Genomic DNA, 14,340 nt, shown 5'->3' with positions numbered 1-14,340 from the left:
AATACTAAATACGAGCATGGAACAGAGATTTTTATAGCGCCAAGGCTTAAGAAGATATGACTGTTTACAGCAAGAAGAATATTTAATTATTGTATTTCACAGATACTCCAGTAACACCGGACAGCAAAGGTCGGATTCGTTTTCTGTCAGGAGGGAGACATCTTCATATTGCAGTTGCTATGGAATCTGATGCATCATCATATACATGCACGGCTTCCAACACAGCAGGGAATGCAGCAAAAAAGTATAATGTGAAGGTTTATGGTAAGTAATGTATAACAAAACACAAGCACTTAGCAGTAAAAATAGATCTCTACCTCCAATGTAAAATTAGGACCACTATATGTGGAAATAGACTGAAAAATGTTACCTTCTGTTGTTAACAATTTGTTGACAAATGCTGATAATGCATGTTCAATTTCCAAACTGATTATTCTAATTAGTCTAAAATGTGCAGTTATACTGTATGATGATTATCAGCACAACTTCTTTAACCTCCCTGGCGGTATGATTCTGTCTGAAAAAACATGCTGAAAGCGGTACAATTATTTGCAAGGAAATTTGGCGTTTTATACTGTAGGCCTGTGATTTTTAGGAATAACTCACTTAAATCTGACCAAACAAGAATCTAATAGGCATCCCGGGTATGACATTTTTTTAAAAACAAAATTTTAAATTATAATATATATATAAATAATTATAAATAATTATAGCAAGTAATAATATAATTAAAATAAAAATTATTCAATAATGTAATCAAATCAAAATCACTGAAATCTTTCAGTTGCAGAATTGTTGCTGTCATTATTTTATTTTTTTTATGACGAATTTCCCTGCAAATCGCTATCGCACAATTCTGCAAGTGATTATAATTTATTATCGCTGTTTTCTAGCTGATCTAAAACCATTTTTGACATAAAAAGACACTTTTGGTTGCTATGGACAATCTACAGTTTTCAGGCAGAAAGAAAGGTTTTTATTATATAAAATGACATGTAGGGCACTGGGCAGACCACTAGGGACAAGGGGTGTGTGTATTTTTTACATACAGTACTGTAATCTATAAGATTACAGTATACTGTATGTATAGTGTTTGTTTACTTTCTTGAATTTGGCGCCGATCTCCGCTCCCGTGCGTCGTAACGTCGCAGGGAACGGAGATCGGCGGCACAGGAGGACGCTGTGTGAATCGAGTGAGGTCCCGCTCGCTCACACAGCGTGGTGACATCGCTGGATCCAGGAGAAGGTAAGCCAGCGCACGCTGCAGGCTCTGCATGTCTACCCCGAGCGTGACTCGGGGATACCGATCGCAGCAAGAAAAACCCACCCCGAGTCACGCTCGGGGATACCGCCAGGGAGGTTAAGACCTGGTTCATACAGGGGCGGCACGACTTTTGGGGCGACTCAGCAAGGCGATCTCAAGACGACTTCAGAGGCGAATTGCAAAATGACTTCTGTCGATGCAAGTCGCCCCCAAAGTCATGCAAAAACCTTTTTCTAAGTCGGAGCGACTTGAGTTGCTCCTATCAGAACGGTTCCAATGAACAGAGCGGAGAGCGACTTGTCAGGAGGCTGAGTCGCTTGACGAGTCGCCCCCGTGTGAACCGGCTCTTAGAAGTCTCTTAATTGTCACATTTATTAAGGAGTTAGTATTTCTTCTCATGTACGTCATTCATCACTGTCATATGAAATGTTGTGAACTGTGCAGTCACAAGGGCATTTGAACCCTGGGAAGTACATAACTGGAATGAGACCATAATATTGCATAGACTAAGTGCACATAAACTGCAATGTCATCTCTTTTGGAATCATTCTGTCTGTCTGCAGATGTATAATTTCACAGATTTTTATTCATGAAAAAGGTATAAAATTATGAATCTATATAGTTTGTGGAGAAAGTGCAGAATTTATTAGGAATATATGTCACATGGTAAATTAAAATTAGGCTCCTATAGTGTGAAGTGAGAGTTAAAATGAAAAACAATGATGAGTGGTGCCTTAAATCTAGGGATGCTGAAACTAGATAAGGGCAGAAATATATTATTCTAGATTTCAAATCTCAGAGCAGTCTTAGCATGCCATCATGATAATGCATTCCATGATGCCAGGGTTATACATGTGGGCTAACACACATCTGCTAGCCAACTAAATCTTAAACTGTTTTTCTTTTCCTTCTTTTTATACTTTTAATACAGTACATCCCAGTATATCGGGAGGTGGACCTGCACCCTTGGATGTGGTAGTAATTGAAGAAAATAATGTGACTATGGAATGTGACCCTAGTGGAAGTCCACAACCCATGCTGACTTGGCTTAGAGAAGGGATTCCTTTAAATAATGGGGATGGACTTAAAATCCTCAGAAATGGAAGACAGCTACATTTAGAAAAAGCACAGGCTTCAGATTCTGGACTGTATCTATGTGTAGCAGTGAATGTGGCTGGGCAAGCGGATAAAAAATATGATTTAAAGGTGTTCGGTAAGTAGTAACTTGATTTGGAGTCCAGATTTCTTATGTCTAAAGTTAAAAGATGAATTTGATTTATAGAATACCATTTCAGTCATCATTATATAGAACCATTCACCTCCTAGTAAAAAAAAAAAAAATGTGCATTGCAACAGTTTTTTCTTAGTCCCCTTACAAAGTCCCACAAATACTTGCTAAGTCGGCAAGCGAAATCCAGCTAATGCAGCTTCCTGTAAAGGTGTGACAATGCTGCACTGCTCTTGAGTTCAGAGCAGAGTTACCACTCTTTTATATGCTGTGCCTAATGCACTACAGTGGGATAAACGTATGTTGCATGGGGAATGGCTATCAGCATTATCACTGCTGAGTCACAATCCTGTAGCTTGTCAGTCAGTGCCTCGCCACACCTAGTCATGCCCACTGCTACGTGCTCTCGCCCAGCAGAGCCGACCTGCCGCCGTATAACTGCGACGGCTGGTTGGCAAGCAGTTAATATGAAACAGACATGCCTCAGCGTTCAAGTTTATTTTGGTGCTTGTAATATGCTTTATCCAATTTGTAATTTGTTCCCAGTAGTCAAGAATTGGCGGGCAACTCCACCAAATGTGTAAGAAGTATCCCGTCTCCTTGCCGCAACGCCAGCATGTATCTGACCTTGTGTGTGACCATTTTACGGTTTTCTGCGGAGTCATGTACCATTGTGTTAAGATTTTGTAGGAGATTTACTGGTATTTTGTGCTAAGTGAGCATTTGTGTGCAAATATACATGCTTTTCCTATTGGGCGTTGCTGAATCTGTGTCCTAGGTCAGTTTCCCAGTTTGTTTTGTGTTTACTACAAGCATCTGATTGTGACTGATTCAAACAAGTATATGCTAAAGAAGTTGTTTTCAAGATCCGCGTTCTGTTGTAATAGATATGTTCCAGTGGAGTCAGTCTATGACAGTATGCGCTTCTGTGTTTACTATTTAGTAAGAAGTCTTTCAGCTGCATGTGGAACCAAATACCTGGGAATGTATCTCCGAATTCTGTTTTGAGAGCATCTAGTGTTTTGACTCTATTTCCGGTAAAACAGTGAGTGACAAGGAATTTGGAGGGAGTGTCGGGAAATGGTAGGGTTGGTTGGTTCATGTCCGGAAGAAAATCTGGGTTGTTAGCAATCGGGGTTAACGGACCTGGGATTGTGGCTAACTTGTACGGTTTTGCTATCTTGTGCCAAACATTTAAAGTGGCGGCTACCAGAGGGTGGTTTATTTTTTTGGTGAATTTTGAGTGGGTGGACCAGGGGTAATATAAAATGTGTTACTTACTGTGGCCCTGTTCTAATTGTACCCAATCTTTATTAGGTCCATGGCAATGGCAGTCGATCAATCTGGTGATATGAGAGGCGTAATAGTACTTTTTAAAGTCAGGGAGGCCGATGCCTCCTTTACTCTTGGGTAGTGTAAGGAGGCTTAATTTTATCCTCGATTTCCTGTCTGCCCAAAGAAATTTTCTTTGTAATTTTTGTAGTTTGAGGAAAAAGGAGTTAGGAATTGTGATCGGCAAAGCATTAAAGAAATAAAGTAACCTCGGGAGAATGGTCATTTTTAGAATTGACGCTTTTCCAAACCATGAAAAGAGCTTTGGTGTCCATTTATGTAAATCTTGAGTGATAGATTTAAGAAGGGGAATGAAGTTGGCGGAGAAGAGTGTTTCAATGGAAGGAGTTAGTTTGATTCCTAGATATTTTAGGATGGTTTGTTCCCATTTAAACTTATGATTGCTTTTTAATAAGTTAATGTTGTCAGGAGGAAGGTTTAATTTTGAGTGCTTCTGATTTAGTTTGATTAACTTTAAAGTTGGAGATAAATCCGAATGTTCTAAAAAATGTTGTGACATTGGGGATAGATATGTGAGGTTGCATAATAAAAAAGAGGAGGTCATCTGCATAAGCGGCTAGTTTATATTCTTTATTGTGAATTGTGAATCCTTTGATATCTGGAGACAAATTTATGGTTCTGATTAGGGGTTCCAATGATATAATGAAAAGAAGCAGAGATAGGGGGCATCCCTGGCGCGTGCCATTCTGGATTTTTATTGTGTCTGAGAATACATTATTGATCTTGATTTTAGCTTTGGGATTAAGGTATAAGGTCTTTATCCAATTTAACATATTTCTCCCAAACCAATGTGAGAGCAGGTTGCTAACATGTAATCCCACGAAACTCTATCAAAGGCCTTCTCTACGTCAGTGTACAAGAGAAGACCCTCAGACCTCGAATTCTTAGCGTAATGAATACGATTTTGAGATTTGGTGATGTTATCCCTGGCCTCTCTACCTGGCATGAAGCCTACTTGTTCCAGACCTATGATCTTTGAAAGATGTGGTTTCAGTCTGTTGGCTAGTATCTTCGCAAATAGTTTAATGTCGACATTCAGGAGTGAGATTGGTCTGAAGTTTGCACAGTCTGTGTGATCTTTATCTGGTTTGGGAACTACCGCTATGTGTGCTGAGTAGGGAGGGGGAGTTATGTTTGTTTTTGGCTAGGTAGTTAAAGGCTTTCAGTTATGGGTTGGTGATCAACTGTATGAATGTTTTGTAGTACTGGGAGGTAAATCCAACAGGACCTGGGCTTTTCCCTGTTTTTAAGTCTTTAATTGCCTCCTGCAATTCCGAATCATTTATAGGGGCATCTAGGGAGTCTATGTCATCTTTGGATAGTGTTGGTAGCTTACTGTCTGTTAGGATTTTTTGGATAGTGTCTTCTATGATTGTCAATATGTGGGGGCGGGGGGGTTATGTTGGGGAGGGAGGTCGTAGAGTTTGGAGTAGAAGTTGTGAAAGATTTTTGCTATTTGGTCTGGCTTGTGTTCCAGCATACCTTGTTTGTTGCGAATGGCATGGATATGGTTTGCTATCGTGGCATCTTTCAGGGCTCTGGCCAATTGCTTTCCATTTTTGTTGCCGTATTCGTAAAAAATACTTTTCTTGAAAAAAAGGTATTTTTGGGTTTGCAAATTCAATATTTGTTTCAGGAAATTCCTATTATGAATGAGTTCATCAGCCACCCTGGAAGAGAGGCTTTGTTTGTGTTGTAGTTCTAATTTAGCTATAGTGTTGGATAGTTGCATGATTTCTTTTTCTCTATCTTTCTTCTTCCTGGCATCCCACTTAATAAATTCACCTCTGATCACACTTTTATGGGCCTACATTATTTAAAAAATACACCTTGATAGAGTCCTGGACCTCATCACGGATTGATTGATCAGTCAACAGGGCGGCATTAAGTCTCCAATTGAATGTTGTATTTTTGAGTGTGCTAAATTTTACAGTAACCGCCATAGGTACATGGTCAGAAAAGGTGATGATTCCTATTTCTGCTCTGAGTAGGTTAGGTAAATCTCTCTGCGATATGAATATCAAATCGATTCTGGAGTACTTTTTGTGAGAAGAATGAATAATCCCTTTCTGAAGGCTGGGATGATCTCCAAGTGTCGCATAGGGCTAATGATTGTAGGGTGCTCTTAATGCGTTTCAGTATTCTGTACGAGAAGTGTGAATGTCCTGTTGAGGTGTCTTGTAGTGGGGACAGGGGGATGTTGAAGTCCCCTCCCAATAATATACATCCCTCTGCAAACCACTTCAATTTGTTAACTATCTTGTTACAAAATGTTATGTGTGACTTGTTCGGAAAATATACATTTGCCAAAGTGATTGGCGATCCTTCCCATGAGCCTTTTGGAAAAATGAACCTGCCTTCAGGGTCGACAAGTTGCTGTTTAAAGCAGGGCTCCACCCAAAAGTGGAACTCCTGCTGATCGGAACCCTCCCTCCCTCTAAAGACAGGTATTTGCACTCACTTCCGGCCACACAGTCTCGGGTAAACTGCGGGCATGATGTCACCTCCCGTTCCCCCCCCCCGTTGTGTTCCGGGAACACTCAGCTCCCAGTAGACAGGGAGCAGACGTAGCGCGACTCGCGCATGTGCCGTAGGGAACCGGGCAGTGAAGCCAGAGCGCTTCACTTCCTGGTTCCCTCACCGATTGCTCGTCCTCTGCTGCGGATGGCGCTGGACTCCAGGACAGGTAAGTGTCCTAATATTAAAAGTCAGCAGCTGCAGTATTTGTAGCTGCTGGCTTTTAATATTTTTTTTTCAGCAGACATCCGCTTTAGGGTTCGAATGGTGCATTTTTGTTTAAAAGTATAGCTACCCCCTTTGTTTTGGCCAGCGGGTTCGTTGCATGATGGGCCACAGTGTAGAGATTGTCTGTGATTTTAGGTATGTTTTGTCCCTTGAAGTTCAGTGTAGTTTTTTGTGTTTTGATCATACGGCAAGCATGCAAAAGAAAATATTTGTTCATAACGTAATTTTTTTAAAAATAGAACATTACATAGTTACATAGTTACATAGTTAGTCAGCTTGAAAAAAGACAACAGTCCACCCAGTTCCACCATAAATTAAATAAAATAAACAATATAAAAAATATCATACAATCCCATATACCCAATTCTATATCCACAGTTTATCCAAAGGAAGGCGAAAGAGATTTTGATCATACACATCCCCTTAATGTCATGAAAAACACTGTGAAAAGTAAAGCAGTTACAACATACGCTCAAGATTTAGCTATTTAAAAATTCTACATTTTTAAAATGATTTTTTTAACAATATATATATATATATATATATATATATATATATATATATATATATATATATATATATATATATATATATATATCACATTTTAAAGGCCTTCAATATATGTAGTGTATTGTAATGTGCATAATATTTTAAAAATAAGTAAAAAAAGTTCAGCATATAGGGCCAGATTCACATACCCGCGGCGCAGCGTAACGTAAACCGTTTACGTTACACCGCCGCAAGTTTTCAGTCTAAGTGCCCGATCCACAAAGCACTTACCTGGAAATTTGCGGCGGTGTATCGTAAACACGTCCGGCGCAAGGCGGTCCAATTCAAATGGGGCGGGTACCATTTAAATTAGGCGCGCTCCCGCGCCGGACATACTGCGCATGCTCCCGTCGCAAATTTCCCGACGTGTTTTGCGCGAAATTACGACGCGCCGACGTTTTGAGAATCGCGACGTCAACAAAGCACTTACGCCGGGAAAAATAAAAAATTTAAAAATAATTCAAAAGTGACGCGGGAAAGACGGGCATACTTTAACACGGTGGAGTACTTTTACACCATATTAAAGGTGCCCTATCTTTGCCACGGAAATCGAACACTTGCGACGACGTAACGACGGGAAAAATCTTTGTGGATCGCTGTAACTCCTAATTTGCATACCCGACGCTGGTTTACGACGCGAACTCCCCCCAGCGGTGGCCGCGGTATTGCAGTTACAGTAAAATATTTCAAGGATAACTCCTGTTAGAGGCAAGAATGAAACTATGGGAGTCATATGGGGAGCACATCTTGAATACTAAGGGCTAGATTCACGTAGAGCCACGTATCTTTTGGCCGGCGTAGCGCATCCCATTTGCACTACGCCGACGTAACATAGTGAGGCAAGGCCAGTATTCACAAAGCACTTGCTCCCTAAGTTACGTCGGCGTAGCGAAAATGGGCCAGCGTAAGCCCGCCTAATTCAAATTAGGCAGGTAGTGGGCGTGTTACATGTAAAGTAACCATGACCCCATGTAAATGAATGGCCGTTGGTACGGCGCATGCTCAAAATCACGTCGCAAATACTCCCTACGATACGACGGCTCAATGCGTACGACGTGAACCTAACTAACGCACAGCCCCATTCACGTACGACTTACGTAAACTACGTAAAACCTGACGGCAGTTCCGACGTCCATACTTTGCATGGGCTGCGCCACCTAGAGAGGTGTTTTATCTTCACGCCGGCGTATGTCTTACGTAAACGGCGTAGCTTACTGCGACGGGCGTATGTACGTTCGTGAATCGGCATATCTTGCTCATTTACATATTCGACGCGTAAATGAACTTAAACGCCCCTAGCGGCCAGCGTAAATCTGCAGCCAAGATACGACGGCGTAGGAGTCTTACGTCGGTCATATCTTGGCCAAATTTAAGCGTATCTGGTTTCCAGAATACGCTTAAAGATACGACGGTGCTCATTCGGACTTACGACGGCGTATCTACTGATATGCCGTCGTAAGTCTCTATGAATCTAGCCCTAAGTACATTTATTTATTTATCCAGTCATAGCAATGGTGTGTCAGACCATTTATTTATGGATCCCCTGAACCAATCAGATTCAAACCTACCTTGGAAGATGGGATTTGTGAAAACAGAAACATAGCACATGCTGCAGTTTTTGCCAAATAAACATGTGTAACTCATTGATTTGTAAAATTGCTGCAACTGCACTTTAAATTTGTAAAAATACATAAATGTTATGCTAATGTAGGCATTTTGTAAATTTCTCCTTTTTACTGTTTTAAGTCCCTCCAAGAATTTTGGGATCATTTGAAGAGCATGAAAATGTAAGTGTAGTGGAGAGAAATCCAGTGACTTTAACATGTGAAGTATCGGGTATCCCACCACCCAAAATAACATGGTTCAAAGATGGTCAGCCCATTCACCCAAACAATACACCTCAAGTCATGTCAGGTATTTATATTTATTTCCATATAAAGCCTCTGACAAATTAAATTTTATGTTGTAAACTTTATATATCAACTTATATATAACATTTAACTTTATTTAACTTTCTGGTGTCCATAAAATGACATGATATATTCTGTGACAGGTGGTATGACCTTACGGTTTGTGCACACAGCCCTCTCTGATGCTGGAAGATACAAGTGTGTTGTGTCCAATGCTGCTGGAGTGAAAAATAAAGAGTTCCACCTTAATGTATTAGGTATGTTATTGGTTACTGCTGCAGAAGTTTCTAGTAAAAATATCTTTTAGAAATATATACATTTTTGTCACTAATAGTTTTATCTATTCCAAAGATATAACAGAGTTACTGTTTGATTAATCCTTTCCAAGTTATGTTAGTATAATCAGGTACCTGTCAATTTGTTAATCCAGCTTGAAAGGTAATTTTTTACTTTGGCTGTGTATGTTGGTTAGGGTCTTAAAGTGGTTGTATTGGCTGATTTTTTTTTACCTTCATGCATTGAAGGTAAAAATCCTTTAGTGTGCTTAACTGAGCGTGATCTCCATCAAGTGATTTACACAAGAGCACTGCGTCTCTCCATCTTCATTGGCTGAGGCACAGCAGCGTGAGCCATTGGCTTCCGCTGCTGTTAATCACAGCCAGTGAGGAGGGAGAGGGTGGCAGGGCCTAGCTGTGCTCTGTATGTCTTATGGACACACAGAGGTGGCTCTGGAGCAAGCCTGCATGAGTGCCCCCATGGCAAGGGGGGAACTTGGCAAGAGGGAGGGGCCAGGAGCACCGATAGGGGACCAGAGGAGAGCAGGATCAGGGCTTAGCAGGTAAGTATAACATGCTTATTTATTTATTTTTTAAACAAGCCTGAATCCCAGCTGAGATATTAGAATCATAATCTGTTTTATCTGCTAAGTATGTACTGTACAGACATACAAGGGATTTATCCTCAGTTCAGCTCTTTGGATGTACATAGTATGTCCAGAGAATGAAGGGTTAAGCACACGCTGGGTGGCTGTATAGCTGCCTGTTACAGTGAAGGCGGTGTGCCCTTCCTTGCCAGCACCCATTACATAGTTCCTCAGATCCTCAATGTCTCCATAAAGATTACCTGACACTTGCCCAGCTCTATTACATGGGGGTGAACTGATGCAAAAAGTGAAAAACATTGCTCTAGAGCTGAAGTGGTTAGAAGTGGTTAAGGAAGGGGCCAGACGTGGTTAAAGAAAAAAATCAACTAAAATGCTCCCTGGATACTTTGCATATGAATAAACGTTTACAATACACAGAGACACATGTTTAAACCACAGCACAAAATGCAAATCTTTGTTACACACAGTTACTATATACATGTAGTGCACCCCTGCAGGAGGCACTAGTTTGGCAATCTCTCTGAAGCTTTATTTCTTAGGTGGTGGAATACCTCTACCACTCCAACACACCTTTATGACAATAAAGATAAGCTGGCCGCCGCATCCTTAACAATGGATGATTCATCAGATGTCAGCGGGCTTCCCCATTGACAGCTGAAAGAAAAAATGGCAGTTAGAAAAAGCGGCTTGGGGTCCCCCCAAAATCCATACCAGACTCTTATTGGAGCATGCAGCCCAGCAGGTCAGGAAAGGGAGGGGATGAGCTCCCCCCTCCTGAATCATATCAAGCCACGTGCCCTCAACATGGGGGCCCTGTTCCCCCAAAACACCTTGTCTCCATGTTGATGGGGATAAAGGCCTCTTCCACACAACCCTGGCTGGTGATTGTGGGGGTCTGTGGGTGGGGGACTTATTCGGAATCTGGAAGCCCCCTTTAACAAGGGGGCCCCTGGATCTTTCCCCCATGTGAATAAGTATGGGGTACATAGTACCCCTACCCATTCAGCAAAAAGTGAGTTAAAACACTACATGAGTTTTTGACAACTTTATTAACCACTTCAGCCCTGGACCATATTGCTGGTCAATGACCGGGCCACTTTTTGCGATTCGGCACTGCGTCGCTTTAACTGACAATTGCGCCATCGTGCGACGTGGCTCCCAAACAAAATTGGTGTCCTTTTTTTCTCACAAATAGGGCTTTCTTTTGGTGGTATTTGATCACCTCTGAGGTTTTTATTTTTTGCGCTATAAACAAAAATAGAGCGACAATTTTGGAAAAAAAATAATATTTTTTACTTTTTGCTGTAATAAATATCGCCAAAAATATATATAAAAAATATTTTTCCTCAGTTTAGGCCGATACGTATTATTCTACATATTTTTCGTAAAAAATAATCGCAATAAGCGTTTATTGATTGGTTTGCACAAAAGTTAAAGCGTCTACAAAATAGGGCATAGTTTTATGGCATTTTTATAAAAGAAAAGTTTTACTAGTAATGGCGGCGATCAGCGATTTTTATCGGTACTGCGAACTTATGGCGGACACTTCGAACACTTTTGACACATTTTTGGGACCATTGGCATTTTTATAGCGATCAGTGCTATAAAAATGCCACTGGCAGGGAAGGGGTTAACACTAGGGGGCGAGGAAGGGGTTAATTATGTTCCCTGTGTGTGTTCTAACTGAAGGGGGAGTGGGACTGACTAGGGGAAATGACTGATCGCTGTTCATTCATTGTATGAACAGCGAACAGTAATTTCTCCCCCTGGCAGGACCGGGAGCTGTGTGTTTACACACACAGCTTCCGGTTCTCGCTCTGTAACGAGCGATCGTGGGTGCCCGGGGGTGATCGCGCCCACCGGGCATGCGCGTCGGGACCAGGGGCTGATTTGCGAGATGACGTAGATCTCGCGCAGGGGAGCCGACCTGCCGCAGTATAACTGCGGCAACTGTTCGGCAAGTAGTTAAAAAATGAAAAAATAATGTTCCCTGGTGTAGATCCATCGTCAATCAAGACACCCGCCGAAAAAGAGAAAAAAAAGCTCTGCCTGCTCCACCATCTGGCAGTTCCTTAATAGGTAAGGGGCGGGGCCACCCGGTGATGTCACCGGGTGGTACCACACCCCTGTGATGTTGGCGGCCTGGCATGCACCGTTGATGATGTTACAGGGAAACCCGCTGACAGCTCATTGGTTGTTAAGGACGTGGCGGCCAGCTTCCTGGCCCGCTCCTTAACCTCCTTGGGGGTAATCCCCAGTTTGGCTCAGGGTTAATTTTCAGTACAAAAAGCAGTAACCCCGAGCCACACTCGGCATTACACCGTAGTATCCCTGTACTGTTACTTACCCTGTCCCTACGATCCCCTGATGTCCTCCTGATGTGTCCTCCGGCCGTGTCCTCTGGCCGATGCATCCGTCTTCTGGGTTCCCTTCCCTGCGAGCGCTTCAACGCAGGGGTGGAGCTGTGCGGGAAATAAAAAAAAAGATCAAAACATAACATTACATTGTAATCTGTTAGGATTACATTACTGTATCAAACCATTTCACCTCAGTTTTGTCCCTAGTGCTTTGCCCAATGCCCTGCACTTTTACCATTCTTTCTGCCTGGAAACTTGAACGACTATGGCATCCAAAAAGCATTACTTTAGGTCTAAAGTTGTTTTAGACTAGCTAGAAAATAGTGATAGTGAATTAGAATCACTTGCAGAATTTGTCTTCACACACTGAAAGTGACGACAGCGACGATTCTGCGACTGAGCTCAATGATGTGCAAACTTGGTGCTCTATTGACTGTGGTACGGATCAGGCAGCAACCCCAAGATTCCCATTTACTGGAGCATCTAGTATGAAAATAGACGGTAAACTTGACAAACCCTTAGCATACTTACAATTATTGAAAAAATTAGGGTATTGAAAAAATTGTTACTGATTTAAATGCATGTTAAAACGCATCAAAAACACTTGCACTTTTGGTGTTATCCATTGAACTCTATAACACGCAAAGTAAAATCTGCTACCAGAAAGAAAGTCCCTGACCCTTTCCAAAAATGGCTGAAAAACGCATAGATGTAAACGTGTACCATAGGAAACCATGTTAAATGGACTGTAGTGCGTTTCTGCAAACTGCAAAATGCGCTAAAGAACATATAGGTGTGAACCTAAGGTTAGTGAGTGGACAAATGTAATATCAGTCTTTACCATTTGACCAAGAAATCCAATGATGTAGGGGCCCTCATAAATTTATAAATGAAGCTCTAGGTTACCTAAGTTGAGGCTGAAACACCAGGAGTACAAGATTACTAGAGATGTTACTTTGATGCACTGAGAAGCTTTGGGAGAACAATGACATTGATAAACCGATTATTTATTACTGTAAGCTGCAGTAATGGCTGCCAACACTGCCACAGGATACTATAGACTGTGTGAGCTGTCCGGCGGTAGCTGCAAACCATCTGAGGTGCCTGGTGGAATGTTTGTTTGAGGTAACCGCCAAATACTTATCTGAGGTGACCGGCAGAACATTTGTCTGAGGTAAATGACTAAAGAATTGTCTGGGGTGACTGGCAGATTTTATTAACCTTTCCAAATGGCTAGCGGTTCTGCCTGGAGGTGCTGGAGACTCCCTATTCAGGGAGATAGGCCACAATGAAGAACAGAAGTTCCCCACAAACTTGGAGCTCCAGGTCAGGTACATCCTCTCCCTGCTCTTGTTTCACACTTCAAGAGAACCTTCTGGAGCTGCTTGTTGTTATTTGTATTTGCCCTGCCCCTTCCCCCAGCTATAAAGCCCCATGAGAGATGTAGTTTCCTTTTGGGGTGAAGCAGTGTGTTCATCAATTGAAGTGTCTCCAACACCAGTCAATAAGGTGAGCTGACACCAACAGTTCATAGAGGTTCAGCTAACAGCCCTGCTGAGACTTATTGCCCCACAAATATTTCTAGAAAGACTATATGTCCACTCCAAAATGGCAGAACTCTCTAGTGGGACTTTGACCTCTAGTGTGTATAGGTGTGTGAGGAAGCGTGGGGATAGCTGGAAGGGTGAAAGGAGAAGGAAGGAGGTCATTTGGCAGGAGGTTGTTGAGGGTCCAGGATGGCGGGAGGGAAGCTCTGCAGTCTTATAGTTCAAGTAGCACCTATCTATATACCAGTGGCGGCTGGTGCTCAAATTGTTTGGGGGGGCGCAAACGAAAAAAATAAAACAATTGCAGCCTCACTGGGCCCATCAATTATCACCACTGTGCCATGCCATCAAACGCAGCCACTGTGCCATGCCATCAAAACGCAACCACTGTGCCATGCCATCAAACACAGCCACTATGCCATCAATTGTCACCACTTTGCCATGCCATCCATTGTCACCACTTTGCCATGCCATCAATTGTCACCACTTTGCCATGCCATCAAT

At 42.0% G+C, this 14,340-nt stretch overlaps 1 protein-coding gene across 2 annotated transcripts in view; it reads left to right on the top strand.

Annotated features, from left to right (window-relative positions):
• HMCN1 (hemicentin 1) overlaps window positions 1-14,340 on the top strand; it is a 384,153-nt gene that overhangs the window by 180,623 nt on the left and 189,190 nt on the right. For both annotated transcript variants that reach the window (XM_040359793.1, XM_040359792.1), the window contains exons 44-47: window positions 103-264; window positions 2,196-2,477; window positions 8,886-9,053; window positions 9,193-9,306. In XM_040359793.1, coding sequence (XP_040215727.1) covers window positions 103-264; window positions 2,196-2,477; window positions 8,886-9,053; window positions 9,193-9,306 — 726 coding nt within the window. The remainder of the gene's footprint in view (window positions 1-102; window positions 265-2,195; window positions 2,478-8,885; window positions 9,054-9,192; window positions 9,307-14,340) is intronic.

Source organism: Rana temporaria, chromosome 7, assembly GCF_905171775.1.
Source record: "Rana temporaria chromosome 7, aRanTem1.1, whole genome shotgun sequence".
NCBI classification, from domain to species: domain Eukaryota; kingdom Metazoa; phylum Chordata; class Amphibia; order Anura; family Ranidae; genus Rana; species Rana temporaria.
Note: the sequence above shows the minus strand (reverse complement) of the source record. Positions and strands in the feature narration are given on the sequence as shown.